Below are 13,287 nucleotides of genomic sequence, written 5' to 3' on the forward strand. Positions count from 1 at the left end.
CACGGAACCGTCTCAAGTTTTCGGAGACTCTCACACCTACTGTAACGCAGGCGGTTAAAAAAAGATCAGGCCATTAAAGAAAGATCAGGCCAAGTGCATTATTCTTTTTGTGAGGGGCCTCGTCGGACACCAGGTAAACGAGCCAGGCCTCGGCGCCTGCACAGCGCCGCAACGAGCAGGCCGCAGCCAAGCCCTTGGTGCCAGCCCCGCTCCCCGCAGCCCATCACCCCGCAAACTCCCCCGCAGGCTCACAGCCCGGCCGCCACCACCGCCCCGGGGCCGCCGTTCCGAGAGGCGCCCGGCGGCCGCCTCACGCCGCGCCCAGCGCCGCCGCGGCCGTTAGCTCACGTGACGGCGGGCGGAGGCGCCGCCGGCCCGCCCCCCTCCCCGCGGAAGGGAGGAAGAGGTAAGCGGGGAAAGGCGGCGGGAGGCGGGTGGAGCGACGGAAGCCGGGCGGGCTCAGAGCGCGGCGAGCCGGGGCGGGGAGTGCGCGGCGGGGCGAGGAAGCGGCGGGAGAAGCGCGGGGAGGGGGAAAAGCCTTGTGCTGGAGGAGGGAGCGGGGACGGGCCTGAGGAGAGGAGGCGGGGGGGACGACACGGACACACGCCAGGCGGTCGGTGCCGCCCCTCGGCGCCGCGGGGGCGCGGCGGGGCGGAAAGCCGCCTCCTCCGGGCGGGGAGGAAGCGGGCTGTCGGCAGCCAAGGGGACCCCGCCTCCCCGGCCGTCGCAGGGACGCTCCCCCCAGGGGGCGAGGCGGACGGGGCGGGCCTGAGAGGCTGTGCGGGGGGTGCGGGAGCGGGCGGGGGCGTGGTGGAATGAGAGGGCCGTGTGTCCCTCAGCCGCGTGTCCCTCAGCCGCCCACAAGGCCCTGCCATGCCCCAAGGCTCGCTGCCTGTTCTTTGGTGTGGGATTCCCCCCTAGCCCTCTCTTCCTTTAAATTGCCCATCTGCTCATGCCCACTGGGAAGGAGTTGGATTAAAATGAAGTGGGAAAGCGAGTGGAGTGAAGCACTGTTGTTGGCTGAGAGAGTTGGGGTTGTTCAGCCTGGAGAAGAGAAGGCTCCAGGGAAACCTTATAGCAGCCTTATTTAGGCCTTTAAGGGGGGGCTACAAGAAAGGACTTCCTTTACGTGGCCTTTACAAGGGCATGTAGTAATAGGGCGAGGGGTAACAGCTTCAAACTGGAGGAGGGTGGATTTAGATTGGATATCAGGAAGAAATGTTTCAGTCTGAGGGTGGTGAGGCCCTGGAACAGGTTGCCCGGAGAAGCTGTGGATGCCCCATCCCTGGAAGTGTTCAAGGCCAGGCTGGATGGGGCTTTCAGCAGCCCGGTCGAGTGGGAGGTGTCCCTGCGCGTGGCAGTGGGTTGGAACTAGATGATCTTTAAGGTTCTTTCTAACCTGAACCACTCTATGGTTCTATAATTCAGGGGAGGAAGTTGTGGCGACGCTGCAAGGTAGAAGTGAAGTGGTATGAGAAGCATTTGCTTGTGTAGGAGAGAACAGAGGCTTGAAAATGCCTTAGTGGTTGAGCTCCCTGGTTCGCTTGCATTTTGTCTGCAACTGGGACTTCTGCTATCATCTGTTCTTGGTCCTGGACTGTGTGCAATTCTTATTTAACATATTTTCCTGCCACATTAAATTTCTAGCAGATCTTGTATTTGTCCTATGAGGACTACAGTTAATGGCAGTTCTCTAGGATCCTGATGCAGTGGCTTTCCTGTTACCCGGACGTTTGAGAGAGAAATTATAATTTCGGTTTATAATGATATAACTTATCTTAAAGAGGCCGCTTTTCCATGTCTGGTACTTGTCCTTCAGTCTGTTCTTAGTTTCATGCTTCTCTGCATAAAGGCCACAATGCTTGTAGGTGAAGAGATTCAGCCAGTTCCTGGATGTGTCTCTGTGGTGTTCTTACCATTTTTAAGGAAAATTAAGTTTTTTGGAAGTCAGTGAAAAGCTTAGATAGAAAAACTGCAGCTGAACACCAAGTAGACTCTAACCTCATAATATCTTTTAATTAGCCAGTATTCCATTGTGATTTTTTTTTTTTGGTATCATATCATTGCTGTTCCATTGAATTGGAATTAATTGAGTTCATTGAGATAGCAAAAAAGGAGATAGGTGAACTAAGAAAGCTGCTTCACATCTCTCTAGGTAACTTTATTGTACCAGGACATTTTTATTCCCAAAAAGTGTACGTGCAGACATACTTTTTCATTTTTCAGTTAGGAAGAAAACAGCAGTTAATTGTCAACGGAATATGCTTGGAAGACAAGACCTTTTGGGGATTATCAGGTTAAATGAAATAATTTCTTTAGACAACTTTAGAATGAGACTTGTTTATTCCTAAATGTAGCTTTGTAACTGAATCCACGTGCATTTTGTAAAAAACGTAACATTTTTAAGAACTGTGATGGGGAAATTTCTGGGAATCTATAATCTCTTTTACTTTTAAAATTACAGATTCTTCTGTGTAACTTTTATTTAGTTACCAAAAGAATTTTGCTCTTGGAATTGATGGGAAATAACTGTACATGTTGTATAATAGTGGGTGGTATCCAGATCCTTGAGAATAGTATTTGAATTGTGATGAAAAATAATTTTGAGATTCAAATAGGTTTCACAGTCACAGTTGGAATTTTGCGTTGAGATCTCTAAAGTTGACCAGTGTGCCACAGATCCCAACTATTTCTGGAATACCTGGATCCTTATGCTTTGCTTTTAGCTCAATAGTGCATTATCATTTTAAAACAAAGACTCTACGTTCCACACAATCTGCTCTCCATGATTTTAAGATGCTTCTGGACCAATTAAATTTAGTTGCAGTTTTAAATAGTGGCCAAAATATACATTTTTTCTATGAATGGATAAAAAATTTTTGGAGGTTTCACATCCTCCTGGAAATCTTGGCAAGAATAAATAAATCCAGTTCCTATGCATTAGAATTTCTGTTGAAAATAAATTTATTTTCACACTTGAAAATGAGTCACTGAAATCTAGAACCAAGTTCAGTTGAAAAATGTGTCCTTCAATGTTTGTATTGTATTAAGTTATAAAGATTGGACAAGTTGAAACCTGAAAGTTCTAGTTACAAATCTAGAACTAGTAGCAGTGAGTACAGAATTAACATTTGTAGTTTTACGGATGTCTGGTGATCTTTTGCTTGTTTTTCAACTGAAATGATTTAGTCTTTAAAAATGAGAAATATGATTCTGTTTCAAGGGACAAATATCAATTGTAATTGCCTGGAATGTACACTGGAAGTCCTGAACTGCTGGAGAAACTAGGTCCTGAGTTATATAAATGTTGTGCTGCTCTCTCTACCAAAGGGATTTTGTACTTTTAACTGGTGTCTTTCTAAACTATTGTCAAAGAGTCTTAGGTACAACGGGGAATGGCCCCTTGGATAATGTCTCTTGCTTTGTGAAAAAGTTATCAGTTTATGCCAGAAATTAATAAATCTACAACTACTAAAATGACTTTTTGCTTTTATAATGTAGCTTTTGCTGTTAATTTTTCAATGAAATTATTAATTATGCATTCCTCAAAGTATTTGGGTTTAATTGTTTTGTTTATGCCTTAGACCTGAGAAGTTTATATGGCAGTTGAAGTTGTCACAAATCCCAGACTCAAAATCAATATGGTGGTGAACGGTTATTACAGAGTACACTAGGTACGCTCATAGGAAGTCCCACAGTGACCTCTAATGTTCAAGGATAAAACCCGAGTTGTTAAAATGAAGGAAGTTATTTTTCAAAGGCACACAATTTTGCATATTAGTTTGTATGTTTAGTTTATTAATATGCCACAGACTATAGGTAGTAAGTAGCTGGTCATCAGCTCTTACTGCTAGTTTTCACGGAGATGTTATGTTGGGGAATAAGTTCTAATTTCCCCCTGTTTTGAGCAAGTATGCACAAAGCTTTCTGTACAGTAGTTGTGGAAGAACTAGTAATTTTTGTAAAGTACACCGAAAGTGGAAAATACCTTTAAAATACTAAATACATTCTCTCAGTTCTTTCTTTTGGATCTATTCATAGCATAATAAATATTATTGTCACTTATTATTCTGTCCTTATATACTCAATGCATACTTGCATACCTGACAGACTCATAGCTGAGAAGCGTGTTTCTTCTATTTACTCATTTGATTTTTCATTAGTCTAGAAGAAACTTCCCTGTTCTCTACTAAACTTACTTGTTCTTAATCTATGAGTTTTTCGCATTTAGTTTTTTTCTGACAATGTTCATGTTTTAAGTTGAATGCTATTATTCTTAGGTCGCTTATTCAATGTTATATGAATACTTAACACTGTATGTTTTGTTTAAAACTGAATATTTTATTTTTTTTCTTTTTTTGCCTAAGTTTGATTCTGGATAACAACTAACATGACAGTTTCATAGTACTTGAAAGAATCCAGAGAGCTGAATAGGGAAATGTGCAAATGAATTAAAGGTTATGCTATTGTTTACTCTAAATATAATTTACAAATTATATTTAGTGAGTTTGTAAGCAACACCTCATTTATACAGTCTACTTGAGACCAAAACATAACAGCAGCTGGTAGTTGTTTGTAGAGGGCACTTCAAATCAATTTATAAAATTAACTTATTTTGCATGCATTGAATCTTTAAGCTGAAAGGCAACACAGAACTTTCAGTTGCAAGAGGCAGTTATGTTGTTCACTTAAGTGTGTTCCAAAATTGATGTAATTTAGTACTTTCCTTTATGTACAATATATATGAATGATTAATACTTTCTTTGAATATATAGAAACATGAGCAAAAGCAGTTATTGTGTCTTTTATGTTAGAACAAATGGTACTCTGCCAGTCACCTGTGGGCTAGTACTTGAAGACTTTGCAGTACATCTTAAGTTTAAATGCCCTGGAAAGATCCAATTTATAACAATTACTGATCTTTTTTTGGTATTGCAATATACATATAGAAAAGTGATTGTATTTCTGTTCCTTTTCGTGATTGCTTACCTGTGTAAAATGGAATCCTAAGTTGTCAGAACTGAGGGGTGGCTGATTACTGTCCATTCTGAACTACTTCTTACTTTAATTGCTGAGAGTAACTTTCATATACAGTTGAATTTTCTTCTGCTTTTGCTTTGTATTTGAAGAGTGAAGTGTTTTGTTTGGAAATACAAGATTGTCCATAAGGGTAAAATTCACGTCCTTGAGAAACAAAATGAATTGGTAAGAATAAGCACTATGAATTTCTTTCTGGTTACAACCAACTTGTGGACTGAGCCTGTGTACATGGGATAGATCCTAGTGATGGGATGTAGTAATACTAGCTTAAAAGAAGAGGAAGTTCCACGTTAAACTATTTTTTTTTTTTTCCCCAATACTAATTCTGTGACAGATCAGGTTGCTGATTGTTGTGATTTAAGCTTTTTTGCATTGATGTGGTTTCTAAGCTGAAAGTTCGTTGTGTTGATTTATTTTTGTCTGCTTCTGGGGACTTCTATTTATGTTATAGCTCTGAGAAGATTACAAAACTGGATTTTTATTGTTGCTTTTCTGTATTGTGGTATACTGGAAAGAATTCTGCATATTTCATAGTGATGGGAGCTATTACATGGACATTGTAATTGCTTTAATTCAAGGTAGGACATACAAAAATGGTATATAATGGAGTTGAGGCCAGCAAAATCTGCTGCTTTGTATTTGGAACAAGCAAAACATCTAGGTATCAGGACAAAATGACTAACCTAGGAGAAGGAGAAGAGCAGTGCGTTACAGAGCATAGTGACACATAGTCACTGAAAACGCTGCTTAGGTTAGGATTTGCTGCTTCAGCAATACAACAGTCATTTCCGTGATTTGTGGTATTTCCAAACTCGCAGTAGAGCGGTGTTCTTTAATGACCGTATGCTGAGGAATACAGGGAGATTAATATGATGGAGGAATATTGTGTGGAAAACAAGTGTGTACAGTATAAATACATCAATGGAATAGAAATTTCAGCACTGTGGTGGAATACCAGGATGGAGTTCTCTTTCTTGAAAGATAAATGAGAGCTCCTTCTGGAACTAGACAATATTTTTAAATGAAAACTTACACAGACTGACCTGTTTTAATTATTTTTAACTGAAAACTTACACGGACTAATTATTAAATGGCAGTGTTATCGTTTGAAGAACTCACAACAATTTATTGTCATTTAGACAATTATTGGCTCACCTGGTGACCCCTCCCCACCCAGGAAAGGGAATCAGGAAAAAACAAGGAAACACGAGGATTGAAATAGGAACAAATTTAATAGAATAAGACAAAATAATTAACATTAAAATACTAAAGAACCAATATTGATCCCGATACCAATATAAAATATACAAGGATTATACTCAGCCCATTCTATCAGCAGGAAGCTGTGCACTCCCAGCAGGGACCAGCAAATGTCGGACACTGCGAGAGCTGTGGCTTCAAGAGGAAGGGAAGGGCTCAGGGGTCTGTCACTGGGGCAAGAAGTTCTCAGGATCGCAGCCATCATAGAAGAGGAGAAACTACTCAGCAAACTTTCTAATTTATATTGAGTGTGATGTTCACGGTATGAAACCATCCTGCTGGTTAGCTTGAGTCAAGTGCCGGGGTCTCACCCCTCCCCATCCCTGCACCTGGCAAGGCTTGAAAACACTGAGACCTTGAAACCCACATACCACAGCTGGCTGTACAGTAAATATTTTCACAAATTCAGACACTACAGTCTTCTAGAAATGTAGTTTTCCCAAGGATTAGAAGAGACCTTACTGAAAAGTAAAATTACTGAAAGAGAAATTAATCCTGTGTTGCTCAAACCAGAACAGGCAGTCATCACCATCATATCTGTGTACATCAGCCTGTACTTTGTTAAATTAATATGAATTAAATTAGCCTACTAAAAAGTCTGCATACATGTACCCTTACAAAAATCACTGTAATGTAAAAGTTATTGAAATGTACAACTAAAGTGGGAAATGAGGGTCAGGCTGTATGGCAGTAGTTCACTCTGGCCTTGTATCATGAAAGATTGTAGAAGAGGCACACGTTAAAAAGATTACACAAATTCTGACACTGAGCAGCATCCCATTCATCACAACTGTTAGACCAGGTATAACCTTGTCTTCAAGTTGTACCAGTCTTACTTAAAACAAAAGCTTTTGTGCTCAATTTTGTATTTCATAGGATGCAATGGAATTGGGCTTATTCATGCATTTTGGTATTTTCTGTTATGAAAGTCTTCCTTGTTTTCAAACTATATGTGCCTGAGTTCTAGTGTGATGCCATTGATTTATAGAAAAATGCATATTGAGATTGACAGATATAATCCATGGATTATGGAACTCTACATAGTATAGTTACTAATTTCTCAACTAGATCAAATAGGTCATTTCAAACTAATGTAGGAGTCTTGGCTGGGTAGTTGTTTTGCGTATATGTTGTAATTCTCTCCTTCCTGTTCCTTCACATGCCTTCTTGTAGAAGCACATCAGGGGCCATTTTATTTCCTTTGTGGATGACTGCTAATGCCTTGTTTTTACAGCTATTTTTCCTATCATACTTCTGTGGGTAATTTTTAAGTACCTAGATTTGCAAATATATTTTAACCTGGGGCTTTCTGAACGTTACTTGATGAGTTTCTGCAGGCTGTTTGATAAACAGTGTCTTCTAATGTGCAGGCAAGTGTAAGAAAAAATAAACATTTTATATGTAAAGAGCTATCTAAATAGCATCTCTGCTCCATATGTTGTAGTACCCACGAGAGGCTCATTATAATCCCTGGACCTTTTGTGCACCAGATACTTCAGTCCAGATAATGCTGTGCTCCATCTGCCTTAATCTCTGAGCTGCACAATGTGAAATTCTTAATGCTTTGACCTGCTATATGCTAGCATTTTTGATCTTGGATTTTTCTTGTTCATGTTGCCATTTCAAACAAGTTTTCAAGGTTGTTGCTTTGAAGTTTGTCAGTTCTACTGAATTATTTTGTGTTTTTTTTTTTCCTAAACCAAGAACAGTTTATAAATGCTGATAAGTGTATGCATCTCTAAATTATTTTTACTTTGTTTTATGTGTTTGATTTTGTTGCACCATCTTTTAAGTATTGTGATTTGTTGATTTTATTCAAGGTCTCACTGACTGGGCAGAGATCCAGGAATATGTGGTGGTAAAATTATTTTTTTCAGCAAAGATCCTTTGCTTGCTCCACTGACATACGTTTAAACCTGCTGTATATTTAACTGTCAGCATAAAACAGGCATAGTACTGGATTGTAGAATTTTACTCTGGAAATGTGATGCTCTTAAAATCTACAGGTGCTTTATACCAGAGAGTTCCACTCAGTATCATTAAACTTTGATACTTCACAGAGCTCTTATTTTTAGGAAGCACTGGAACCAACTGTTACTTACTGATTTATTACTTGGATGAATTTACAATTTTTAAGTAGTATATATGATTATCATCTTTTATTGTTTATATATTAGGAAATCATGCTGTGTCCTTCAAACTTGTTAGCATATTTTTATATACCTGTGAAATAATCAGCTTCTTGTCCTTAACACTTTTGTTGGCTGTTACTGTCCAACCGTTTTTCAAATTCTATATAATTAGATTTAAAGCTGTTAACAAGTTGGCTATCCATTCTGGAGGGCACTTTTCAAAAAAATAAGTAAACTGTCATTTAAAGGAGCATTAGAAGTAACTTTGTAACTGCAGATTGTAAAAATAAAGTAGAGTAGAGACTTGGAAATACTTAATTTCAACCTTGCTAAAATTTGTAATTTACTTTGAACGTTGGACATCAAAGTTTTTATATATAAATGACAGTCACATGTGAGATGTATGCATTTTTTAATGAACCCATTAATTAATTTGATATAGAAAAATGTAAATATAAAATAATAGATATATCTGTATAATATGAATATAAAATAAATTTAGACTAGAAAGAGTCTGTATTATAAATATAATTTTTATCTATAATATAGGGAAAAATGTATCAAATTGAAATATTAGAAAGTTATGGCAATATTTCCTTCAGTAGTTTTCACAAATTTTCTCGAATATGTTTTCTAAAAAAATAGTTAATTAGAGCGCTTGAGGTATAAAATATAATGTCTGTGAGCAGAATATTATCTCCAGGAGTGATAGCTATCTAATGTTTTCTGTATTTGTAAGCAAATACTCCAACTGGAAAATTAGTTGTTTTTTTAAAAAAAAAATTGTAAGAATCTGTGTTGTCTACCCTTTGCTACCCTAAATTCTTTCTTGCAACCGCAGTAAATACTTATCATTACTTTTTTCCCTTCTTTTCTCCTAAGACCACCTAAGTATGAGAAAAGAAAACACTGCACATTTTAATCGAACAGTATTTATCACTTGAGGATTTTGCGTTCATGTGTGCAGTTACTGGTAGAAGGTAATGCTTCAAACCATCTTTCTGCTGCCTACATTCAGGGTCTTCCCCCGTGGCAATGCAAGACAACTTGAAGTCCCTCTTACTGAAAGAGTGATGGGTAACCTTCCAGTTACTGGCAGTGGGATTGTGTCAACTCTGCATGTGCGTATACTTACCCCGTGGTAAATGCTTGTCTGTGTTTTTTTGGAGGGGAAAGCTCATGAAATAAAGCTGGCAAAAAAGTGCACACTTTCCAGTGAGATACTGACATGTAGTAACATCTTACTCTTGTGTTAAAAATGTTTTGTTACATCGAAGGACTTAAGGTTAAAGATGAATTTGTTTTTAAGTAATTTTTCTCAAACTGTTTAAAATGGGTGTGCATATGTTTACTATCTTTTGGGAAGGGCTTCCCCAGGCCTGCTCAGTTTGTGTCCTGGGGAAAAGCTGTCCCTTACTGTGGGAGGCAGGGAACCAGGAAACTTTCAGAATGTAGAGCATGATTGGAAGTGAAGGATTCATCTTGGTGTGGATAGAAGATAAAACCAGTGGTTTGATCAGTTGCCTGGTAGAGGAAGGAAGGGAAATTCAGTACAAGTAGAGAAGTCCTTCAGCACAACAGCTGTTGTTGGCTTTGGTGGCTTTGTAAATTGGTTGCTTGTAGGGGTGCTGTTGGTGTTTTTCTCCTCACCTTTATTCATGCTGTGCAATGTAATACTGCATGTGTCCAAAACCACAAAAGTAGGACCTGAACTCTTATTTTTGTCCACAGCTGCTTAATGTTCCTGGTGTTGCCTTGGCCAAATGATATACTGAGAATGTAGCATTTTATCTTAGCTCTTTTAACCTGGCTGCTAGTTTCTGTGTCACTATTAATTGCAGTTCCAAGAGCATATGGTGGGACTCCAGTGCATTGTCTGACCAATTACTTTTCTGCAGATACTAGATTTTTCTGTAGATACCTGCATGGGTCTTTTGCAAGAAGTTAACAACAAAGCTTATGAATGATTATAGTAGAAGGAATGGGGGTCAACATTCATGCTTCATTATTAATGAAAAATAAGTTTGCTATGAGGAATTTGAAAAATAAGTAAATCTGTCTAATTTCTTAAAGTTTAAAAAAAAATACTCCTAAATCCATCATATTGTGATGCATCTGTCAGACAATGTCTTTCAGCTCAAAGAGTGACTGTACATAGAATACGGTGGATACGTTTGTGGGCAACATCTTGAAATTGTGTTTTGAGGCTGACATTGCTGTTAGACTGTAGGAGGTCTGAGATATGCTAGAGCTCATAGCAGAGTAGTAGAATTCTAGCCAGAAAACTCGACAGGCAAAGGTCAGAATCAGTGGGTTGATAGAAGGGTGTTAAGGTGTATAAAATCGTACAGTTAGTTAAACAGTAGACAAGTACCTGATTTTTAGAGATTCTATTTGTATGTGGAATAAAAGTTAAATCTGTGCGGATTGAGGCAACAGTGTCTTCTGGTTGATTGATTCCAATAAGGAGTTCTTAAACGATAAGCTGAAAGTAAAGTGTTTTAACATTTATCTTGAATTTATGAGGTTTTTGTTCTGTTTCACAACCTATTTCAGATTCTTTGTGAAAGCTGTTAATGAAAATTGAAAATGTTTTCACTGAAAGAAAACATAATCAAATTACAAGCATTAAGTACATTCAGACATTTTACTAGTTAAACTTGTGTTATGAGCAGGAGTTATAGATGATGGTGAAGTATTTCCACTTTAAAAAAAAAAGATGAAAGAGATTTGAAACCTTGTGAAGGTGAATGTCAGAAGTAATAGTAAAGATGTTCCTGTCTTTTAGAAGACAGATCTTGTCATTGCAAAGTTATTAATATCTGTAAATAATTTTAGTGAAGAATATGCTGATGGCTTCCTGTGTAGAACTGGGATTCCTCTCTTAAGTGTAAGGAGCTTTATGGAATTGAGTAGCCATATCCGGGACAGCAATACTGCTTTCAGTACTATTTAATCAGAGTGATTTGAATTTGTAATTTGCATACACATAGTTCATCACTTCCATATTTCTGAAAATGCAACAAAGAAAACATGATTATATTCTGAAATTCTAAATATTCTGTTTGTAAGAGGATTGAACCAAACTGCATGTACTTATCTTTTCTATTATTTTGGTTGAAAAATAATTCCATGTTCTTGAATATAATCACACTGAAGGACTCAAAAGTTGAGGGTGCAGTCTGTTTTGTCCTTTGTGCAGTCTGTTTGTCCTCAAACAGACAGGGTGCTGTCTGTTTGAGTTAGGATGTAAAAGAGGGAGCACAGACTCCACAAACTGATCTTGTGCAGGGTCTACCAGGAGTGTTTATTAGATAAAAACAACGGTTTAAATTGGATTTGCCAATAGGTGAAGGGCAGCGTTTTTTATGATGTGTAAAAATATGATATGTAAAATAGTCTTGTACCTTTTCAGCAGTACCTGGGTACTCAGCTTGCTTTTCAGAGGTATCAGTAATGCGATCGAACAACTTTTGTGTTTCAGTATACTTTGTAGGTGTTTTTCAAGAATGTTTAGTGGTTTGGGGCTAAATAAATAGATGGGAGACAGCATAATAAATGGTGAGTTGGAGTGGAGTAGTCCCACGTGTCATTACTTAGCTGCCTAGTCTGACAATATGCTTTTAACTTTCTGATGTGGTTGTCATTATGTAGAGTCATTGTGTTACTGTGTCCCTGTGATATACGTGACAATTGATTTTACGTATTTGCAGTTACCACAAGTGTGCATTTGTGCACTTTTCTATGTGAAAATATCTCATAAAGAAACGGTAATGTATTGCAAATTGCCAGCTTTTCCTTTACATAGCACAATCCATTTTTGGGGGGTCACAAATTAATAATTACCACTGTATAGAGAGAAAATTATTTACAGAATTTTGGTTGTAAACTCCCAACTGACTGGTCTGTAATTGGTTATTTTGATCTAGTTGATTTTTTTATTATTTTTTTTTCCAGAAATATCTGATTAGATTTTGTCTGGTTGTATCAGTTTGCTTTTTGCTTAGCTGAATTGTTACCATTGGGTCATTTTTATCAAGTACTTCTGCTGGCACAGGATCACAAGAAATGGTCAAAGTAGCTAAAGGTAAATGTCAAGTATCAAGCTCTCTTCTGTAGAATAGATTTAAATTCTGATGAAGATTTTTTCACTGGATATTGGGAGATCCTAACAGATAACATAATTAATTTATTCCTAACTGCTCCTTTTTACATTGCTACAATGTTGTTGCTACTTAAAATTTGCTTTATAACAGCTTTTTTTCCCCATGTTCGTCATATTTTTCAGATTATGGCACAGGCTCAAGGTTTGGGGAAGAGATACGTTAAAGCCTTTTTTAAAGGCTTCTTTGTTGCTGTTCCAGTAACGGTGACTTTCCTGGACAGAGTTGCCTGCGTAGCACGGGTGGAAGGAGCATCAATGCAGGTATTGCTGGAAATATCTTTGGTGTGTCAGGAAATTAAAAAGTGACTGTCCACTGACAATAGCAAGGTAGAAGAAAAATCTTTTTCACAACTGGTATTAAATGACCACATTGCAGTACGGAATCGTTTAATTTCAGCTTTGTTAAACAAATATCTTAATGATGTGAAAAGAAAAGCTTTTGAGAACAAAACTTCCCAAAATTCTGTCTCAGTAAAATAAAAATATATAGGTAAGTAGTGAAAAAGATATGGGTTTTTTTTTAATCTTCCTAGTCATTTAGAAATAAAGATTTCTTTTTTGAGCACTACCTTTTGTCTTTTGGGATTGAACTGATGACTCACAGAGAGTCTTTATTAATTTTTAGTAGCTGTATTATAGTAATTGTGAGGCAAATGGTAACATTTCAGTGAAGAATACTGAAAATGGCCC

General features: G+C 38.1%; 1 protein-coding gene across 5 annotated transcripts in view; it reads left to right on the plus strand.

Annotated features, from left to right (window-relative positions):
• Positions 1-354: 354 nt before the first annotated feature.
• Positions 355-13,287, plus strand: part of IMMP2L (inner mitochondrial membrane peptidase subunit 2) — a 471,260-nt gene continuing 458,327 nt past the window's right edge. Inside the window, exons 1-3 of one of the 5 annotated variants that reach the window (XM_074607532.1) lie at positions 2,231-2,296; positions 9,451-9,553; positions 12,721-12,858. In XM_074607532.1, the coding sequence (XP_074463633.1) occupies positions 2,262-2,296; positions 9,451-9,553; positions 12,721-12,858 (276 nt within the window). In that variant the 5' untranslated portion in view covers positions 2,231-2,261. Of the gene's footprint in view, positions 407-2,230; positions 2,297-9,409; positions 9,554-12,720; positions 12,859-13,287 lie in introns of those variants that run through there. The other 4 variants (XM_074607690.1, XM_074607858.1, XM_074607770.1 and 1 more) reach the window with 4 other exon arrangements.

Source organism: Larus michahellis, chromosome 1 (assembly GCF_964199755.1).
Source record: "Larus michahellis chromosome 1, bLarMic1.1, whole genome shotgun sequence".
In the NCBI taxonomy this organism is placed as follows: domain Eukaryota; kingdom Metazoa; phylum Chordata; class Aves; order Charadriiformes; family Laridae; genus Larus; species Larus michahellis.